Source organism: Chaetura pelagica, unplaced genomic scaffold (assembly GCF_000747805.2).
Source record: "Chaetura pelagica isolate M959 unplaced genomic scaffold, ChaPel_1.0 scaffold109, whole genome shotgun sequence".
NCBI lineage: Eukaryota > Metazoa > Chordata > Aves > Apodiformes > Apodidae > Chaetura > Chaetura pelagica.
The window spans coordinates 12,843,529-12,858,527 of record NW_009970725.1 but is presented as its reverse complement, the minus strand read 5'-3'; the positions used below and the strand labels follow the sequence as shown (position 1 = coordinate 12,858,527).

Below are 14,999 nucleotides of genomic sequence, written 5' to 3'. Positions count from 1 at the left end.
TGAGCCACAAATTAAGCCTCTGTAGACAGTTCCAGCAGCCAGCACTGAAAATCTGTTAGCAAAGCATGAGAGACAGAGATAACTAAACTGCAGACTCCCAGGCTCCTCAGCTCATGTGATACACAGTAAAAGTGTACTTCAATTGGGCTTCAAACTATCAAATTCTCATGTTTTCATTCAAGTTTATATGAAAATAATGAATATTTGTAAAATTAATCTTCTTGTAGGATGGATTTTGTCCTCTGAGTCATATACAAAGTACCAAGCACTAGGACTTCTAGTCCTATACAGTCCATTTTAGTAATGTTACAAATTTGATTAGGTTTCTGGATTGAGATTTTCATACAGAGGACATACTTGTGAAGCATCTCTGTCTTAAGTCACCTAAATCTGACAATATCAGATTTCACCTCAATAAGATCTCAACATGATTATATTTTCTTAGAATACTGGGCAATAATTGTCTCCTATTCCCCTACTTCACCTTTCACAAGTTGAAATGACTTGTGAAAAGGCACAAGAATAGATTAACATTATGCAACTAGCTGCTGTGCAGTACTTAATTTCAATAATAACCATAACATCCCATTTTGATATCAAGTTCAAACTGAGGGACAACATCAAAAGCTAACTTCATATCTTTGTATTTTAATTGGGTGTGCATCATACTCATAGCAATGTAATAAAGCCTTTTCTTGAAAGCAACTTGTCACAGATAAAATCTGTATCTATCTGCCCCAGAATCTGAGGTGAATTGAATTCCCCAAACTCTCTATTAGGTGCCAGGGTCTCAAGTAAACCCTGATAGTCCAAGCATTCATTTTGTTCGTCTGCTGCTTGAATTTGCATGGATCTAGTTATGTTAGCTTCTCACTCATAATTAAAGACTTCCAAGGGCAGAACCTTTATCAAAAAAGGAAAATCTCAGATATAAAAGTTAATGGCCATGGGACAGCACAATAGTTCTCATTGTCACCTGAACCAACAAGCTTGTCTAGTTCATTTAACCACAATTACACAGTAAACTACTAACATACTGTTGCAGGGGTTTTGCCCATCAGAAAACATGTCAGGAGAGAGCAGAGCCATGCCAGCACCAGCTGCCATGCTGAGAACACCAGTCATTACAAGTGCCACTAACAACACTGTCTCCATTCTTCTTTTTTCCCACCTGGAACTGACTGCAAAAGACCTGCTGCAGAGCTAATGAGCACTGTTAAATTTGCTCTAATCTTAAGAACAAAAGAACTCATACAGAACCAACTATGGCCAGACAAAAAACCCCAAACCTGCTGCCTGACTGAGGTGAAAGGTAAAAAATACATCAGCTCACAGGAAAGCAAGAGTGGGAGAAAAAGCACTGGCAGAGGCACTTAAGCCCATTAACAAGAAGTATAATTCTCAATAGCAGTGCTCAACTTCTTTTTCAGTAATGTCTCTTGACTGGCTAACTAGTAAACACAAGATATAATAGAAATAATTCTCTGCCAAATATGCACAGCTGCAAGTCCACCTCTGATGAGTCATCAGCAGCCCTAGGCATCTGCCAATTTTTTCTTTTTTCATTTTAATTTGGGATGGATCTAGAAGTGGCAGAGATTGCAGTCTACTAGGCAGAAGGAGCCTACAGCTCATAAGGGAAGCAGCACACAAGACAATAATAACTATTTCAGTGCATAGATGCTCGCTTGGATGTCACACTTGCATTTACAATGACTAATCAGTAAATCTGAATATGACACTCAGCATAGAAGTGGCAAATTAGCAATGGCAGAGTACTTCAAATTATGTTCCTCAAAATATAGAACATTTTCTAATCCACACAAACTTCCTTGGCTAAAAATAAAACTGGAATGAATTCTTCATTAATCTAAGACTTCCATCACTTTCAGTGAAATTGCACGGTGCGTAAACAGGTGGAGAATTTGGTCCAAAGTCTCTCCTCCTACTGGGGGCTGATCTTGTCTGCTTCTTTCAGGCCTCTTACTTCCTTTCTTTCACCAGACAGGGGGCAAAAAAAATGCATAGACAAAACTACACAATTTCATTTGGAAGTGTTAAGATACCCAAACTATAAATTTATTGAATTTGTGTCACATTAACAAAAAGACAAGTCTTTTCTTGAAGCCCTATTCCATACACTATTAATAGTCTCTTTTTTTCAAAAACTGAGGACAAAACCTGATTGCAAAATGGGGGAAAAACTTGTTTGCAAAATCTACAGTAACAATTCAATTCATGCGTTTTCCATCGTGAGTGGAAAGGAAGAAAAATAAATATAATCTGATTTCTTTGAATAATGAAACAGTGTTTCATTTACTGTTCCATTGTTTCAATTTTGTTTTTTGACTTAGCCATGAGACATGAATTATATTAAAATATTAATTTCAATATATTTACTTATATTGACAACACACTACATGGCAACAACACACTATATGACTTAAGACATTATACTCTTTTGACATTTTAAAAACAGTATTTAAATGGTCACACACTGAGGTTTTTTTAAGGCCTATGTAATTGAAAATATGGTCTTTTCCTCTTACAAACAGAAACAAATTTTGAAATACTGTATCTGTGGAAGAGGTGTTTTTTTCTGACCTTCACATTAATACAGTGCTTTTAAAAACAGTTTTAAACATTTGCACTATATATGAAGAGTTAAATGATGTAGTATAAAATCTGAATTACCAAGTAAATGAGCAGTTTAAATACATTCAGAACTCTTAAGAAATTTCAACTAAGAGGATTAAATTTTAGTTGCTTTAATTAATTTGAAGTATGGTTCTGCTTACCAAGTTTTCAAGTTGGAAAACATTTGCTAATTTTCCCATTAATTCTATAATGCTTGATGCTTTTTCAAAATACCAACTGAAAAAATACTTCCTTTAAAGGTTTGAAGAGCAACTTAAGAGGAACAGAAGAAACTTCATATTGTTTTTAAATTAAAACATTACTGAAATGTATTCAAGAGCATGCTATTACAATATGTACCTGAAAACTAATACTCCAGTAGGTCTCATGCAAGCAACATCCCATTTTCTGTAACTTTATAAAAATAACTCCTAGTTTCCCCATGAGTTTTTAACTGGAGCTTTAAAGAAGCCAGATACCTACTGGACAGCTAATTTTTGCTTCTGGTCAACAAGAGAAAACAAGCTTAAATGCATCTGATTTCACATCTAAAGCCAGACCCCAAATATTTTTCTAATCCAAAATTTGTCATGTACTCCTTGTACTTGGAAAGTGAGAAAAGGTGAACAGCTTCAGAAAGGGAGTTGCTACATTCACAGAAGAACCCTTCTCATTCATCACTTGCTGACAGCGGGGAACAAAACTAAGACTTTGGGTAAATAAAGTATCATATAATGGTATTACTAAGGACTGCATCAAAATGAAAAGTTATTACTTACTGAAAGTTATATTTCATCTTGCCCTCATTTTTTAGTGCTGTTTCCTTTAAAGTCCACTCCAGCAATTGTAACTCATGTCTTTTGTGCATGATCATTATTCATAAAAAAGTAGTAATATGTACACAGCAGCAAATGGAAATGCTTGATGTCTAGCCAATGCTATAGTTTCAACAGAACAAATTAGAAAGAAACCACTAAAAATTATAAAAATATTCAGGCACAAATTTTTCATAGACATGGTAGGTATACTTATGCCTACTACATTTCAACTAAGAAAATTTGTTACATAAAGATATTCAAAGGACTCTAATGCACAGTATGAGGCATATGAAACTGTTATAATGCTAAATATTTAACTAAATTGTTGACTATGTTGTTTTTATATTGGTAAAACTTACACAAAGTTTGTGTTTATACAGGAACTTTCAATACTAGCATTCACTACTTATGCATGGAATAATATGGCAGAAAGTGTGTCTCTGATGACAAAGAAGTTACTTACAGGTAATAAGTGTAGGAGTGATAGCTTCTTCTGCCATGATGGTGGAAGGATTAGGCAGTGGTGGAAAAGATTAAATGGAAGGAAAGAAAAGCCAAATATTAATGTATGAAAAATCAAGATGAAACTGAGACCAGAACTGGTGACACAAATGAAAAGTAGCAAGAATGCATATCATGCAATGTGTCTGGAATACAGATGATATAGATATTCTCCATAAAATTTTAAGCAGTGAAATACATAACACATCTCCAACTGTTAAATCAAACCACCTTAAAGTACACCTACTACCTAAGTAATAGTAAATGTTTAATATGTATCTATCTCTGCGTATACTACACACAAACAAACATTCCCAAATAAAGTTATAAAACAGCTCCGATTATGCCTCAGCTGCATTAGGAATAAGAATATGGAATTTCTAACATGGTGATAGAAGTTTAACAATGCAGAACTTCAGAACTTGTATTAAGTAGCTTCTCTTCCTGATACAGTGCTGTAGAATTTTTTTATATCCCTTTGTTCACTTCAAGAAATCAGTTCTCTTTGACATGTCTACAACTTGTTTCCCCAGGGGAAAAAACAATGGCCACAGCTTTTTAAAAGGCATTCTTTGCCTTTAAAACATTATTTGCCTTTCTGAAGAAAAAATTTAGTTCTTGCCATGCAAATAAAAAGGCTATTCTTGCTGGCTAAAATTATTTTGGTAGTATTTCCTCATGTGGCAGAGGAAAAGCTAAGAACTGATCCTGTATTTCTGTTATTTCTGCCCAAGTGAATGTCCCAAAGAATGAGTTGGAGACCTAGCACCACTATCTTGAGAAATACGGACCCAGTCAGTCTTTCCTGCGTCACCTCTTGCACAGCTAGATCCTTCACCCAGACGTGCTCTTAATGAGCACAAAGTACAGAAACCCTCCAGCTACTCTCTTATGCTTTACATCTCTCCCACCCTCAGTAGCAAGCCCACTACAGGCAGAACTGCAACAATCCAAAAGTGGCAAGTCCCATCCTAAATTAACTCCATGATTAAAAAGAGGCTGGAGATCTTAAAACATCTCCAAGCATAATGTCAAGTAGCATTCACATGTTGGTAAGATAAAAGACTGAAAGGAACATGTAGGCATTTGTGATTTTTACAGCACATACATACAGCCCTTTGACTACAGAGGAAACATGTAAACAGGCCTTGCAAAGGACTGTAACTAATAGTAAGTTGCCTCCAGCTACATGCTTCAGGCATCCCTTTGAAAACTAGGCTTTCATCAAATTTTCTCTCTCATCTTCTTTGTGTGAAGATACTGTTAGAAATATTTCCCAGTTTTTACTCCCATTTTTCTGATGCAAACAGTATTGTTCAAATACAAGACGCCAGATACCAAATATTTAATCATGTGGCACATCTGCAAAAATGCTTACTTATTAAAGTCGAGTTTTAAAATAAATCTAAAAATAGAGTAAGGGGAAAGCTGCAAAACAGTTATACTCTTCTTCCACCAGCACACATCCCATTGCCTTCAGTAACAAGCACAGGACTAGATCCTCTCAAAGCAGATCAACTTACCTGCTTTATTAGCAAGGGGTTGTTTTCTGGCTCAGTCCTACTTACATCTCTTTCTGCCCTTTTCAGAATTACACATTCTCTCACTTTCATTTAGAATCTCATGACACTGCCAACTGTTTCTTGCCATATGTTGCCAGGACAGAGATTTAATGTAATTATTACAAATGTTCGCATACTTCTAAAAGATGTATAATAATTTGAGAGAGAACAATAAATACAATTAATCAGTGAAGCACTGCTGGTACTTATATGCAGAATTCTGTCAAATATGTTATAATAATAGATTATTCCTTATGAAAAAATTGCTGAAAATCCAGGATCTGTAATTTGTGTAAATGTTCCGTTAAAAGAAAAATTGAAAGTCTCAAGCTCCAGTTATATTTATGTTGTTACAGTTGTGAGATTTTCCACATAGAAGTCCTTGAAGAAGAATACTATGTTTTTTGACTCTGAAGAATACTAGACACTGAAAAAAATAGGAAAAAAGAATAAATATAAAACCTAGAGAAACAGCAAGTTTTAGGCTTGCAAGTCCTCAGGCCACATGCAAAAGCACCATTTATAATTGAAAAGACTAAGATTTTTTAAGAAATGTGGAGAAGTTCCATTTTACTTCCTGCAGAATGAATAAAAATAAACTCTCTTTCTATGTATGAGAAGACTTTTTCTGTTAAAGAGAGTGACCCAAAGATTTTGGACAATCTTGGACAAATTTTCTGTGCATGGATCTTCAGTCACTTTGCCCTAGAGAGGCTGTTTTAAGTCAATAAACTGTTTCTGTATACAGTGAGAATGTAAAGCACTTTTATATCTTTCAGGATTGAAGAGATGAATAAATTTCATAAATATCACTTATAGAATAAGGCCCCACTATTAAACCATCAAAACCAAAGCAGTTGGCTGCAGGAGGGTTGTAACACTAGAAGGGAAAACTTACGGCACTATGTAATTACCACAGTGACTTCTTTCATTGCCTCTTTTGTAGCTGGCCAAGGGGGGAAAAGAGGGTTCAAGGGTAGCACTAGGAGAAGACTGGAATTTTCCTTCAGCCCTATTATCTCTAATTTCTATCCTAACTGCTTGAATTGTTGGCAAAAGTGCTAATTTACCAGCCTGATTTGCTATCAGGGAATAGAGACTAACGCATTCTCAGCCCAGCTCCACTGAGTGCAAAAGCCTTTCTTATCCACCATCAAGAAGCCAAGTCTCTAACTTAAACAGATGCCACAATTACATATCTTAGAAACTACTGGAAGGCTCAGGCATAGAAACAACTGAAAACAGAAACTAAAGATTGGCAAAAGAAAATAGCCTTCTTATGGAGAGATGCACTGATGAGAAAAACTCCATTCTACAGCTGAAGCAGAAGCCAATGTAATTAAATTTTAATAACTGCTTCCTTACTGCACTGCCACAGCAAGATGGTAGCCCCAAAAGAAACAGCTGCCTCAAAGACATATAAACTTTAAACAAACCTTGCGTCAATAAATCTAATTTTGCCATTTCTGCATACTTATTAAACTTAGCTGAAATGGAATATAAAAGAAAAAAAAAGGAAAAGAGAAAAGAATAAAGCAGCAAGGTTCTGATTTTTCCAAGTCTTGATGTAATTGCTATTGCTTTTCCCAAGGTTGTGGGACCAGTTCTCGTATTTTCAGTGTTCTACTTCCAGTTGGCCAAAAGGTGAAGTTACTTGTTCCATTTTTATCCTTTTATTTTATTTTATTTTTATATTATTTTTCATAAAGTCTTATGCAGGTATATCAAAGACTAACAGAGATCAAGGGCCTTGCTTGAGATTTAATATTCAGGATCGGATTCAAAATCCACTTCATTTTTGGAGCAATAGTGAGGAAACACATGCATTGATTTCCACTGACTTTGTGTTACCTCTTACATGAAAATAAGTACCTGCTGCTTTGACAGTGACCATATCCAAAGCATGTCTGTTCTGCACTGAAAACTTCACTCTGAGTGTTGGTCTTCTCTTCTTGTCTACTGAATTAAAAGTCAAAGAAGCTGATTTGTGAAAATCTGTGGTGCATAACACCCTCCAAGCTAAGAACAGTTGCTGGCTGAACTGAGGTGGCTATTAAAGGAATATGTTGGATAAAGACATGGTTGTAATGTACAGTGTAACTGCTCTCCAAATCTCTTGAAAATGGACAAAATGGTTTGAAATAAAGTTAATTAAGCACTGTGAAGCCCCAGAGACAGAGCAAATTTAATCTGCCGGTGAGATCTGGAGATCAAGTCTTCAAGGACCCATTTCTGTGAAAGAATTAAGTAAAAGACAGTATGTGCCTTGGGATATGCCTTGGGATAGTGGAGTGCGAATGGGATATTGCTTTAGCCAACTCCAAGGAAGACAAGTTTCAGAGCATGGCGACTCATTCAGCACAGTGAAACCTAGCACTGTAGCCCAGGGAGTCTGCACATAATAGTGCAGAGAGGAAACTGGCTCTCAGGGGAAAGGTGCCACTGAATTACAAGATGCTGTTTTATTTTGCAATCAGATCTTTACTCCAGTAAAACTCCTGATAAAGTAAATGAAATAAAATTGTCAAATGACATGCTAACTTGATCAGATTGTTCTACAAAGTACCAACTAAAGTATCATAAAACTGCAAAAACACTACAGTTATACTAAGCTTGCAGAAAGATTTATACATTTTCTTCAAATGCATAATGTATTCGCCATAACTGAACCAAGGTGAAACCATAGGGACTCTAAGCAGCACAGTGAATTAATGCACCAATAACAATCTATTGAATGAATGGTTCATCTTTTGCTTAAGTCACGAGTTTAATTGTATTCAAAACCTCCCAAGCTCCCAGCATCTGCTTTAAAGGTCTGGGACACCTCCTGAAACTCTCATTAAAGCCTAGTCACATCCAGTTACACAGATGAACCATTCTCACTTTTTAATATTTACTTCAATTCCTTTCAAGGTTTGGGTTTTTGTTTTCTTTTCAAGGCTGCAGCATCATTTCAGCATATTTTTAAGTTATTGGAATGATTCTTTGTGTACTACACAACAAAACTGTATGTGTTTGTTAAAGGAGTTCCTGGACTTGTACTTTCAATAGCTTCATCTCTGTCTCAAGCAGATTTATTCCACACCCCCAGAAAAACCTCACATAATGCACTTCTCCTCTAACAACAGAACTACTGTGAATAATAATTACTGTGCTGTGGTAGACAGAAAGAATCAAATATCATTCTGCATTAACATGCAAACACTTAGGATTCAAGTCTTCCTGCCTCTAACAATTAGATTATCAAAGAGCTTTTCCCTAGAGAATCAAGCAAGAGCTGTTATAGCATCCATTTAGCCAGAGACCCTGACACCTTATTTACTTTGAAACTATTTTGATCTTTTTGCAATGTTCTCCCTCCAAGATTAAGAAGAACTTGCCTCCCTTGGGTGAATACATTCTACCTTCAGCACAAACACTTAAGGAGAGGCTCAGAAATGGAGGAGAAACAGTGATGAATGCTGGTTGGGAATTATGTGGCCAAACAATGCGAGAAGCCTTCCTCCCTGCATGCCAAGTGCTGTGTCTGACCCCAGGGAGGAGTTTGGGAGTTCAGCTGTTAAAATTGAAGGTATGAATGATGCAAGAAGTCAGAAGCGGGAAGAAAAATATACTGCAAAGTCAGAACAGATTTTAACTCTGCTACACTGTACTGTATTTAGAAAATTTGGTTACTGGGTACATTTCATTGCCCCTGCCAGTCCTTCCCTGGGGCTTAAGTTTCAATCTCTTCTGTATGGCAGCTTTTGACTATTTTGCCTTACCTCTGGTTGTGACCTGGCCTTGAGCCCTGGTCACAGCTCATCTTTTTCTGTACAGAGCCCTCTATCTTATGGCCCTGCTTCTGTCTTCAAGGAGAGTGAAAAGCAGCTGCTTCTGTTGCCTGCCCTGAGGCACTGTCAGGCAGCTGCCGCCTTAGTTGTGCACCTCCACTGCTCAAATTCTGGAAGAATTTCAGGCAGCTCAGGGGTTTGGACTATCTCAGACCTGCCAAACTAGTTAAAATTCAATCACATAGTGTTGGAATAAGCAAAATCAGGCCAAGACTGCTCACAAAGGAAGAAAACTGGATGATGCAGGGTGAATGGCAAGGAAGTGAGGGGTTAGGGGATGTAAGAAGACTATGGCAGATGTTGAAGAAGAATTTGTAAGCCAGCCCCTCTGTACAGCTCCCACGCATTCCCAACCCCACCTCTACAGCTGCAAATCTCACATTTCTCAGGATACAACCTAAAACCTTGATTGCATTCACTAATTAATTTCTTCAAATCTAGACTTGGGGTCAATCACAAGGGTTTTTTTCTTAACTGTGACACCTCCCTATGCCACTCGATATTTTTCCTATTTCTTTTTAATTTTACAGTATTGAGAAAGGTAGTCAGGTTTAAAAGGCTTACAGTTCTAATGTTATAGCAGTTTTCAAATAATATTCAAAGCAAGATAATCTTGATGTGTGCGTGTGTTGAACCAGTGGCCGGAAACATTCGGCACCATTGTAACATTTTCGTTTGTTTCCAGGGAATGAAGTTTATGCAGAACAATACAGACCCCATTCTTAGCACAAATTACCTTAGCTCTAGTTCCTGTTTGACTGAAGATTTCTTTTACATTCAAGAATGAAACTTCATCTACCTTTTAGCTGATGTGTTGAATAGAGTGGAGGGCCACACTTTCAGGACAGATATTCTATTATTAGAGTCCATCATGCAGTACTAATGCATGAAGTGCTAGAATCATTAACCTCGAGTTGTTTTTCTTCTATAACAAAGCCACAAACATGAATTCACAGAAAATGCTCTGGGATGAAACAGATATTGTTGTTTTATAAAAACCCAGAAAAGCTTTAGGAGTGGGAGGGAGCAGTGCTTCCTAAACTCTGTGGCAAAGTGCACAAAGGTGGCTAGATACTTTTGCCAATATCAAACTGAGAACTACTGTAGGAGATGCTCTGATATGAATATGTACATGGGAAACATTTACTAATTGCTCACCTTTTCTTCATTACCAGCACGACCCCCAGAAATATAATAACAAACAGCAAGATGCCTGCAATGACTCCAGCAATTTTAACAGTATGGTCAGTCTGCTTCTCAGGCTCTGGGTCTGGTTTTCTCGTGGCAGCACCTATGGGATCAGTACAAGAGGAAAGAGAAGAATAACAGGGATGTTATTCTTTTGATGTTTTTACATTTAACCTACCAATGTCATTACTCTTATCCAAGTGCAACAGATATCAATGCTTGGTCTTTTAAGAAAAAATTCTGCTTTCATATGCGTTGACAGGAATATAATCCTTCATACTGTTCCATGACATTTTGCTTGTTCCATGACAACACAGGTGGGATGCCACAGTCAGCCCCAACCCTTTTATAAGAGCCTCTTCACAGATTCACAGATTTCTATATTTTTATTATCTGTGCTGGCTTCCTTTTCTTTCTGCCATTTAGATACTTGCTCACAATACAATAACTACCCGAAGCCTTTATCCAAATTTGATTTGCTGGAACATTTTCCTCAATTATTTTTCATAAATGAAGCTGTAATTCCATAACATATTAGCTTAAACACCTGGAAAAGTGAGATAAGCTCATTTACCATGCATTTTACCCACAATTGTTTTTTACACAATAGACGTGTGTTTTTTTTTTTCCCTGCCTTTGGAAATCTAAATCTAGGTCACATCTGGTAGGCAAAAAGACTCCTTCTAAGCAATTTATTCACAAAGTGGGAAGCAGCTGATGATCACACCACTGGCACCCACATTTAATATCTGTTTAAATGAGATAACCAGTGCCTTTCAGCAACCACTGTCTTAGCTCTTCCAGCTTCTCCATTTAAAAAAAATAACATCATTTGTACTGTTTACTGTATAATGTGATGGAATGTCACATCCATGTCTGATGAAATATCCATTTCCTCTACTAAATGAGTTCTGGATGAAAAATCTTGAGGAAGCAACATTAAATTCACTAAACAGCTTTTTTTTTTTTTTTTTTTTAATGGACTTCCAGTTTTTTTAATCAAAACATTACAATATTCATCATTTGAAGCACCATGCCATGAGGTGGACACAGGGATTTACAGATCACTTTCCTGCTATAGCTTTTTTGGGAAGGGAGAAAGAAGAGTAAAGCCTAAGTGAAGTGTAATATTTTAAGACCATATTCTTATATCACTGTCTGGATTTCACAGAGGATTTTGAAAGCAAATATGTGACCAATTAACATGCAGAGATATTTACTGAAAAGTACAATGAAAACATTTCCAATGTTTCTTCTCAGTTGTAACCAGGATATTTTAACATGGTGAGCACCTCTACGCCCCCATGTTTACACTTTTGGCCTGCATCTCCCAAACTCCTTAGCACTGGGAATGCCAGGAAAACCTAGCAATTTGTATTGCTGCCAGAAATGGTGTTAAAATTTAAACAAAATATATCTAGCACTAACTGCAGGAACCAGATTCTTTGGAAAATTCTGACCATGGCACTTTGTGTGAATGCTAAGTTAGAGAAGACAATATGCTGCCTATGTCTGTGCCCAGTCCCACTAGAATATCAGTTCAACAACAAAACACTGCAATTCTGAATCAGTGAAATTCTAACTACATATAAGTAGAGGTAACAGAATCTGCCTCAGTGCTTTCTTCAATGCAGATGCATAAAATTCTATTATAAAGTTCTATTTTTATTTTCCTTGTGTAATATATAAATCAGTTTGTTAAACTATATTGCTGTAATCTGCATGGCACTCAAGTGCAGCAGATACTTAGAAGACATCTAGAGTACCTTTGTGCAAAAGGCAGCTGTTAGTTTAATTTGACAAACAGGAAGCAGTGAATCAAGTATGATGGAAATGGAAAGACATGATAAGGACTCCACAGTCCTCTTTTAAATCTAAAACACAAGCAAGGAAGAATGCAAAGTCAACAGCAAGAAGTATCTTTTCAGACATAATTTCTAAAACTGGTTCCTTCCAAAGTCTACTCTTCATTATCTCCTTCAGGCCACCTCACCCTACTGGAACACTGTTTGGGAATGCCTTCTTAAAACCAAATTCTAACTTATGGTTTCATGCCTTTCATTAAGGATTCCAGTGCTAGTTTGGGGATCATGACTGCTAAAACTTAAAATTGAGTGAAAGTAGCCTTGCTACATTTTCACAAAGAACTCTCAACCATCCAGTGTGTTTTATCTCAGTGTCGTGTCTTTCTTGGACAGCACTTGTTCCTCACTTCAGCAGAATCAGCTAGACTTACACTATGTAGATGAGATAATATAAAAATTGCATTCAGGGCACACACATTTTCTGCATATCACAGAGCACAACTTTCATGAAATGCCCTCGGTGACACAAAGCCTCACCCTCTTGGGAGTCATGGGTAAGCTGGGGAATCCACTACTGTTGCAAACTCTCATGGAAAGAAAGCCTACACAAGGAGACATAGCCTGATATCAGGATGCTGAAACTCCCATCTTGCATCATCTATTGATTATCCAATAGAGGAATATTCTGAAATTGTCTAAGAAAAGTGCATGCAATGCCACTCTGAGTTAAAAATAGAATAAAGCTTCCCACCATGATGGACTCAGCCAGACTCAGAGATTGTCTTTAAATGGAAACATGATGTTTGACATGCCTTTCAAAAACTCCTATCATTAATTATTATAAAAAGCCAAATATTGGCAGTTCTCGATTCTCCTTTAGTTCCATTCAGCATCTCATTCATTCTCTGACAGAATGTTGCTCCTTTCCTCATGTCAGTGGTTTCAAAAACCCACCTGGCTAAGAGAACCAAATTTGCCACATTTCAACTTTCTTTAGCTTCCCTTGAGTTTTAATATTAGAAATTCTGGATAAAATGTCTTCATTTAATACGGTTTATTCCTTTAACATACCTCAGTTTTTCTACAACAGGATTTTTATTGTGTTCTGCCCCATGTTTTATCCCCTTAGCATTTGTGTTTGGTTTCATTTCAACATCAGATGGACACTGAACAGGTCACTGGCACATTGTTTACAATAAAACCTGCAGTGCAGTGTTCAATTTTGAACACTTTATTAGCTAAAAGCAACTAAAATTTACCTCTGCTGAACACTACATAGCATTTATCGAGGTTGACATTCGAATTGGCACTACCTTTTTATTCAGATTGCATTTGTCCTGCTGACATTCTTCATAGTCCTGTGTGAATTCTGCTAACCCACATCATCTAGCATCATACTCAAGACCTGCTGCCTCAATGCTGACTCTTCTATATACTTAACAGACATACTGTACAGCATAATATTAAACCCTTAAGTGGCTAGCTACAATAAAGCTGGCAGTTTACTTCTGTCTGGTTTCTGTCTGATAAGTAGATTTGGATCCAGAGTAATATTCATCTCTCACCTCATAATTACTTCTTAACTGACTTTTAACCTACAGCCACACAGGCAGTTGCACTGGCACCATGGAAAGACAGGTGAACTGTGTGTAATGGGATTGAAGCAGCAAGGGGCAGTAGTTTTGAAATTCATTTTGCCACTTGATAAACTGCAATGTCAATTTGTGGGTTTAGTTTTGTTTGTATGTTTTCAAGAGAAATTTGGAAAAGCACTACTGCAAGTCTAAAGAAAACCAGTGCCATGCTTTCTCTTTTACTCTGCTATACTGACACATGTTCAAATTAAGTGAAATGCAATTCTTTACAGAAATAGTGTTAACTGTTCATTACTGTATTATGATATTACAGTCCTGGCATTTTATTCTATTTCTTATTGTTGTTTCAACCAGCTTGTCTGACACTGTGGGTTTTAATTTCCTTAATCACTCTAGAGCCTTTAAAAATATACAGCTACAAGACCAGTGGAGTTCTGTATCTGCAGCAAAATATCTGTTGTTAATGACACACTGCATATTGTTGCCAACAGCTGGACTAAGCCACTGCATTTTCATCACAACATTGGAACTAGTGACTTACTGTTTTGGGGTTGGTTTTTTTTGTTCATTTTACTTTTAAGCTTTTGGTTGTTGCACACAGAAGTCTGACCTTAAACCTTGCACAATAACCTCACTTCTGTTTTCTTATGGAAACTGTCTTGGCTGGTGTAATTAGAAGAATCAAGGCCAAACTGACACATACACTGTGGTACACCTGCAGAAAAGCAACAGGTCAGTGAAGAGCAGTGACTGCAGGACAGCCCAAGAGAGATGCTAGAAAATTAAAGGACACGGAAATGTTCCCTTCCAGTTTCAAAAGGATACAGTTGCTGACTTTGGAAAGACCTAACTTGATGAGAACAAACTAGAGTGCATCCTGCTGGAAGTGAAAAACAAGGGATACGCTTATACATAAACCCCAAAGTGCCACAAAACCAGGCAAATAAAGTGGAATACAGGAACATTGTTTGCTTCCATACCCTTGGTTACTTCTTTTTCTAATTAATCTCAGGAATTCCAATTTCACTTTTACTTATTTATTGCCCATTCTTTGTGGCTT

At 36.9% G+C, this 14,999-nt stretch overlaps 1 protein-coding gene across 1 annotated transcript in view; it reads right to left on the bottom strand.

Moving 5' to 3' along the window:
- Window positions 1–14,999, bottom strand: part of PTPRM (protein tyrosine phosphatase, receptor type, M) — a 331,529-nt gene that overhangs the window by 155,732 nt on the left and 160,798 nt on the right. Inside the window, exons 13-14 of the mRNA XM_010006866.1 lie at window positions 10,510–10,642; window positions 3,919–3,948 (exon numbers count right to left, since the gene is read on the bottom strand). Of these exons, the coding sequence (XP_010005168.1) occupies window positions 3,919–3,948; window positions 10,510–10,642 (163 nt within the window). The remainder of the gene's footprint in view (window positions 1–3,918; window positions 3,949–10,509; window positions 10,643–14,999) is intronic.